Genomic DNA, 7,490 nt, shown 5'->3' with positions numbered 1-7,490 from the left:
TCTGCACCAGTGAAAACTTTGGAAATGGCTTTGCTACAGCACCTCACTTCTGAAGTTAGTTTTCTTTCAAGAACAGCATGACACAGGGAGAAGCTGTATGTTAATATTCTACGGACAATGTGTTGCTTTTTTTTTTTTTTTTTTTGGCTGGACTTTGAGAACCTTGAGCAAGGCAAGGCCCCCAATTCTTAAACTAGTGATTATTTTTTTGGTGGAAGGAGTGATTAGCTGACACGAGAAACAAAAAGATCTACAATTTATCTGAAAAAAATGCTATAAAAATAGTAATTTTGTGTTACAAGAATCTGATCCCAAAATATTATATTTACTGTGACAGACAATAGACATGGTATAGCTATTACTGAAAAAATAAAATATGATATATTCATGGGAGAATGGGGCCTGTTCTCCAGCCATGGGATACAAATAAATTCTCATTTTTAAAAAATGTCGTTTCTGTGATGGGAAAATGAGGGGGACATGTCCAGTTCAGTGGGGCGGAGACATGTATGAGCAGAAGAAAGGTTTTGCGGACTATAACACAAGAACTGGGGCTTTGTTTCCTTGTTCTACCACAGACTTTCCAAATGGCATTGGGCAAGTTGTTTAACGGTATTTAGGCATCTAACTCCCAAAGGATCTGAGCCTTAATCTCTTTGTGCTAATCCCCCATCTGCAAAATGGTAACAATAAAACTTCACAGAGGTGTTGTGCAGATTCATTAGTGTTTGTGAGGTACTCAGATGCTACAATGATGGAAACTACATAACTCCATAGATGTATAGAGCACAGGACTAGAAGCCAGGAACTGCCTTTCGGTCAGAGGATATGAGTTACTCCTCATAATTTATAGGGGGACAATACTGCCGAGTTCTAATCTGACTTCTTTTGTGGGCTTGAATAATTCACTTACCCTCTCTGCCTCAGTTTACTTATAAAGTAGGGATATTCATATTTACCTACCACACAGGTTTTTGAGGATTAATTAACAAATATCTGTACAGTGCTAAGTATGATATTAATTATTATTGAGGAATGTACCAATTGTACAACCCAATAAGACAACTTTACAGAGCTGTACAATTACTATTTGAAAATTTAATAATTTGGTAATCTGGCTATCCATTTTTTTCTAGGGACATTTCTGCCAAACTTGCTATTTGAATTTGACTATAGTTGCAGATTGCAAAAGGCTCTTTAAATTTCCTTGTTCACGTTTAGAGCTATTTTGCAGACCTCATTTGGAAAACAAACCATACCAGATAATTAAAGTTAATTAATAAAAAAAAAGTCTCAAACCAAAAAGCCCAGCAAAATATGGAAAAAGTAACAGCTGCAAAAATGTATACAAATACACGTACATTTTTCCTACTCAGCTGAACCATACCTATCTTCCTTATAAAAGGAAGGATTTACTATACTGAGGAGATACTCAGCATGAAGTTCAACTAAAGATTATTACATATGACTAGGCAATGTACGTACATCTGCATGTAAAATCAAAGACAACAGTTCTACGAGAGCTTTTGACCTTATATGTTAGCTACTTAGCAAGCAACTGCATTATTTTTTGTAGAACTGAGTGGCCCACCCTTTATCCTTTAATTCTAAAACTCAGATTATGCCTTGTAAAAGTCCCAAATTAATTTCTCAGATGTGAAAAAAAAATTGTCAAGAATACTGTATTAGGCTTCAATGCTGCAATGAGACCTGCATAAGCAGACCCGTGCAGTCACATGGAGACGCACTGAAGTCAGTATGGTTCTGCATGGGTGCCAGGGTCTGCCCACACAAAACAGTTTGCAGCTTCAGGGCTTTTGCAGCATGAATGTGTACCTTTATATATTGGTTAGGTTCTTGTTTGGTTAACTTTTTTGCTTATTTCCAGTTATTAGCACAACCCTGGGAATAGTGTTGGTTAGTTAAGTGCTGGTTTCATCAGACCAGCATAGGGGGAATTTTATACATTATTTTCAGGTATGTCACACCAATATAGTGACTTAAAAAAACCTGAAGGATAGAGTGCTGCCATTTAACAATATTTTATACAGTATTTATGAACTAATTATAATCAAATTATATCTATATCTATCTATCACATTTGTAATGCTCCCATCACTATAGGAACTATAGTGGTATATATGATACCTCCCCAGGCCACTCCTTAGTGTATAGTCCCCACAAGAAGTACTCAGTAAACAAGGTGAGAAGATCTCTTTAAAGAATCATAGAAGCTAGAGATGAAAAAGACCTATGAGAGTTATTAAGGAATTGAAGAAAAATTGACAGGTGTGAGACAGGTGAGTTCTCACTCTCCATTTGTCAGATTGATTTTATATATATTTCTCACACATGTACCTGTTTTTAGGGAGTGTTATCTAGTGATTAGTGCAGGAGACTGCAAATCAGGACTCTTAGGTTCTAATCCTGACTTTTGTTAACAGTTTATGGAGGTTTTTTTATTCCCATTTATGATGCTTTGCAAATTGCTCCAGGGCTTGGAATGAAAAGGGAACACTCTTTTAAAAATTAAGCTGTTAGTTTAATAAGTATAGCAAAAAGACAAACGGAAAGTTAAAATATTTACCCCCAAGTTCTGAATAACTCCGTTGTTGCATATTCACCATATAACTTAACTGAGCACCTGATCTAGTTTGTATTAAATATCCTGTTTTTAGAGGCCATACCAGATGATTTAATGAAATTGATTGTTGCGAGTACACTGTCCACTCTCTAACCAGGGGGAATTTGAGAATTGAAACGGTATGCATGCTGGAGCACCTCTGCAGCACTATTAAGTGCACCTCCTCTCTGTTGACTTGCTCAGCGCCTCCTCCTATCTGCCACAATATTCCCATTTTGATCACCCTCTACCCACCTTGACCTCCTTTCAGTTGCCAAATACTCCCAACTCCCCCGCACTGGTAATTTTCATCTCACTCATTAGACTCCTACCCTAAATGGCTCTCCCAATGGCTCTGTCCGCTACCCTCCTCTCTCTCCAGTCTAGATCCTGCAACTGATTCTGAATGGGTCACCCGCACCCAGGAGGAGCCAGTGAACTCAACACAGGTCTGTCCACGAGGACTTGGTTGCAATATGCAGGCTAGGGGGACTAGACAGCAAATGTGGAAAATCGGGACAGGGGGTGGGGGACAATAGGAGCTCGAAAACCGGGCCTGTCTCTATAAAATCGGGACATCTGGTCACCCTAATGCAGGCCCATAGGTGCAAAGGTCACATGACTTTAACACCTTGTCGTCTGGAACAGACTGCTTGATTAATGTCGGCGGGTGTTAAAGAAGGAAAAGAACTTTCCGTGCCAGTGAAATGAAAGCGCCTCTTCCCGAAATAACCCCTGGCCGATTCCCCTCCCCCGGCCCCCTCAAGCCCAGCTCACTAGTTACACAAAACTCCCTCTCGCGCCCCGGGCGGGGCGCCCTTCCCCAGCCAACGACCCTGGCGCGGAGAGCCGCAGGGCGCCGGGCTCCCTCCTCACTGCAACGGCGGCGCTGAGCCACGGACGCCGGCCAGCCACCTCCTTTGGCGGCGGTTAAACATTAACAGCGGGCTCCGGGCGGCACAGACCGGACACACGCCGGCGACGCCCCCCGCGAGTTCACAGTCCAAGGCCCCGATCCTGCGCCTTTGGGGAAGGCGGCACGCGCCACGGCCGGCGGTTAACGCTCCTCAGAGGGCACGCGGCCGCCACGGGCCTGGCGCCGCGGCTGCGAGCCAGGGGCCGGTCCCGGGAAAGGGGCGAGGCGGCCGCACACCAGCAGCCATACGTTGCCCGCCGCCGCCTATCCCCAGCTAGCATGGCTGCCACTCCCACTGCCCTTTCTACCACTGACACTGAGGCGACCTCGCCCTCCTCCCGCCCGCTCCCCTAACGTAAAGCCGAGGAAAGGGACAACTGGCGGCCAGGAAAGCAAGGGTTTGTTGCAAGGGCGCTGCCCCTTTAAGAGAAGGGGCGGAGGGAACCTATCCCCCGCCCCCTCGACCTTTGGCTCCTCTAGCCTGGCCGTCAGAGGCGTGGCCGCGGGATTGGGCGACCATCCTGTCCGCCCTGGCCTCCGGCGCCCGCCTCCTTCTCGCCCAGGGGCGGCTCGAGCGCGCGCTCCTCTCACAGCTGCAGGATGGCCCCGTTCGGCCGGAGGGTGTTTGTGGTGGGAGTCGGGATGACCAAGGTACTCAGGGCGCCGGGCGGCCCCAGTCACCCTGCGCCTCCCCCGGGCGCCTAGCGTCTCTGCCCCCCTTCTCTGAGGGGCTCGGGGGAGGTGTGTCTGCCCCAGCGCTCGGCCGGGTCTGGGGCTGGACAGCGGAGATTGTGGGGTGAGTGGTGCCGCTGTCACCCTCCGCCCCCAACGCCTTTCCCTTAAGGACGCAGCCCCCTCCCCCGCTTCACAGCGTTTTCCTAGGTCCCTAATTATGTAGCTGCGCTCCTTCTGCCTTAAGAGTTTAACTACTGCCCATCACCGTAGTATCTGGGCTGGGGTTACCAGATAGCAAGTGTGAAAAATCGAGACACTTTGTGTGTGTGTGTGTGTGTGTGGTTACATATATAAGACAAAGCTCCCAACGTCTGGACGGTCCGATAACCTGGGCACAGGATGTTTCCCTGCCCCCATCCCTGAATGCTCTGAGGGGACGAGATTTGGGGCCAGCTCCCTGTGCAGCAAAGGGCTTCGACTCTTCTCATGCTTGAACTCTCACGCCTGTCTCCCAGAATGGTTTTAGGCATGACTCTTCTGCCCCCTGCCTCCAAACTGTTCTGGTTAATAGGTGTTCTCCCCCCACCAACGTTGGAGCCGAGCCTATTCATCTCATTCTGAGTTAGGGGAACATGTAGGAGAGGAATGTATTTTCTGGATTTGACAAATCAGAAGACTTTATTTGGTGAGTGGATAACTGAAATGGCTCCAGTTGCCCTTGATCCAGTCACAAGTGACTGGATCCAGTCACAAGTGGCTAGTCCTCAGGAATAGAACACCCAATGCATTTTTGGACGAAGTGTGCCTCCTGTCTGGGGTCTGTACAGCCCTGCTGGAGATGCTGAAGTGGGGCTGCCTGGTGGCCCCGTGTTCTGCTCCTTTCGCTGGTGCAGTTCCCGGAAGTAAGTAGAGATCCCCGCACCTTGTTCATCCTAAGGGGATCCACCGTGGCGAAGTGTCCCTCAACAAGGCAGACAAGATCGTCTGGCAGCTGGTGAAGAAGTGGCTGTTCCTTCCCTAGAGAGCCAGCAACAAACTGGTCTACATCACTCACAGGCACAGTGGCGCCAATGTCCCCCACATGGGCAACCTGTGTGACGTCGTGGTGATCACCCACGCCTTCCGCCTGTTGACGTATCTCGATGCCGCGGTAAGGAACATTGCGGCGAACGCCCTGCGTGGAGTCATGTGACAAAGAAGCAGATTGGCAGAGCCCCCTCCAACCAAGACATCGCCATCTTCCTGAGCGGCTCCCTGGATGGCGAATTCGGACAGGACAGGGGCGACATCACTTCACTGTGGTTCCGCGCTCACAATGACACGCGTCGCCTGGGGAAGCGTGTCGGCTGCCGCTGGGAGTCCTGGTGCCACAGATCAGGTCCGACGTCAACATCATTGTCACCCGAGCTCCAGGGGCATGCTGGAGAGGACCCTGAAGGCCGCCGTCCACTCGCTGTACGTGGAAACCCTGAAGTGTAAACCGGACCTTCGAGTTGACCAGTAAGTGGGTAAAGACTTCGAGTTGACCAGTAAGTGGGACACCAGCAACCACTTCCTTGCTGAGAGTGGCTTCACCTGTTTCGCCGACTGGCGGTTCATCCACTGTGCCCGTCTCAACTGCGTCCCGCTCAATGGAGCCATCCGCCACGTGAACCGAGACAAGCGTTGCAGGAAGTGTGGCTACTCCAATGAGACCCTGCCCCACGTCCTGTGCAGCTGCAAGCCCTACTCCAGAGCCTGGCAGCTGCACCTCAACGTCATCCATAACCGCCTGGTGAAAGCCATTGCACCGTGCCTGGGGGAGGTCGCCGTGAACTGCGCCATCCCCGGTACCGACTGCCAGCTGCAACCTGATGTTGTCGTCACCGATGAGGCCCAGATCATCCTCATCGACATCAGAGTCTCCTTTGAGAACAGGACCCCAGCCTTTCGTGAAGCCCGAGCTTGTAAGCTGGAAAAGTACGATCCCCTGGCCGACACCCTGAGAGCGAAGGGCTATGAGGTGCAGATGGATGCCCTGCTTGTCGGAGCCCTGGGCGCCTGGGACCCTGCAACGAGTGTGTGCTGCAGACCTGCGGGATCAGTCGATGCTACACACGGCTCAAGCGGCGCCTCATGGTCTCAGACACCATCTGATGGTCCAGGGACATCTACACCGAACACATCACCGGCCACCAACAGTACCAAGAGGCATGAGCCAGAGCGGCGACATGCATCGACTACGAGAAAGGGACTGAGAGACTTTTTCCATTGGACCATACGAACTGGAACTATAAACTCACTGAACGATAAATCTCACCAAATGAAGGTAAATCCATCCTCATCATCGTATCCACTCATTATACTCCACACCTGAACATAGCCATCATATGAACAACATACCCTCAATCTCAATGTCTGTACTTTGACCCATTAACCTTTTACCCCCAATTGGGGCTATTGCAGACTATGTATTCCTTATGCCATCCGATCTTAAACCAAACTTCGCACCCCTTGATAATCTGTACGTTGTTCCCTAATAACCAGAAATTTCTACACTTAAAGTCTGTATGGTTCACATTTTTTAAACACCATCTTAATAAAATATATAATCTTTTCCAATTAAGCTACTGCTTGTGGCAGTGTAGGGATGTGGAACTCCATAGTGCACCAGTGAAATATTTTCTGTATCTACTCTAATTGAATGTAAAATCCCTGGGGCTATTGGAAAAAAAAAAATTGCAGACCTCCAGAGGTTTGGACTTTTGTCTACACTTAAACCTCTACAGTGGCACTGCTGTAACGCTTCAGTGTAGGCACTGCCCATGAGCGGAGGTAATTTGCCAAGGGTGATGGGGAGGGGCTGGGAAAGGCAATAGCGGGATTAGGGGCAATGGGGAGGGGTGGGGGAGACAGTGGCAGGATGATGGGTGGGGGGCCAGGGGAGATGGTGATAGGGAGGGCTGGGGGGCCGGATGAGGCAGTGGCGGTGCCAGGGTTTTCCTAAGGCCGACTCTGGCAGGGTCGGCCTTAAGGGTGAGTGCCATGGGCGACCTCCCAGGGTGCCTGGGTCAGGGGGCTCTGTGGTCAAGAGGTGTTGCTGGAGGGTGCCTTGGCAGTCATCAGGAAGTTGACCTTGGCTGTGGTGGCGAGGTGGGGCATGCCATTGTGCCTCCCTCCACTATCAGGTTAGGTCGGTCTATGTCTCACCCCAACAGACATAGCTATGCTGATGTACGTTCCCATTGTATATCACCACTGGATTCCATGTGTTTTAAGCCTCCCAAGTCTGACTGG

The 7,490-nt window shown here is 49.3% G+C and overlaps 1 protein-coding gene across 2 annotated transcripts in view; it reads left to right on the top strand.

Moving 5' to 3' along the window:
* The first annotated feature begins 3,998 nt into the window (after nucleotides 1-3,998).
* SCP2 (sterol carrier protein 2) overlaps nucleotides 3,999-7,490 on the top strand; it is a 51,236-nt gene continuing 47,744 nt past the window's right edge. The window contains exon 1 of one of the 2 annotated variants that reach the window (XM_074961719.1): nucleotides 3,999-4,190. In XM_074961719.1, the coding sequence (XP_074817820.1) occupies nucleotides 4,140-4,190 (51 nt within the window). In that variant the 5' untranslated portion in view covers nucleotides 3,999-4,139. Of the gene's footprint in view, nucleotides 4,191-4,988; nucleotides 6,523-7,490 lie in introns of those variants that run through there. The other variant, XM_074961718.1, reaches the window with a different exon arrangement.

Source organism: Natator depressus, chromosome 8 (genome assembly GCF_965152275.1).
Source record: "Natator depressus isolate rNatDep1 chromosome 8, rNatDep2.hap1, whole genome shotgun sequence".
Taxonomy (NCBI): domain Eukaryota; kingdom Metazoa; phylum Chordata; order Testudines; family Cheloniidae; genus Natator; species Natator depressus.
Note: the sequence above shows the minus strand (reverse complement) of the source record. Positions and strands in the feature narration are given on the sequence as shown.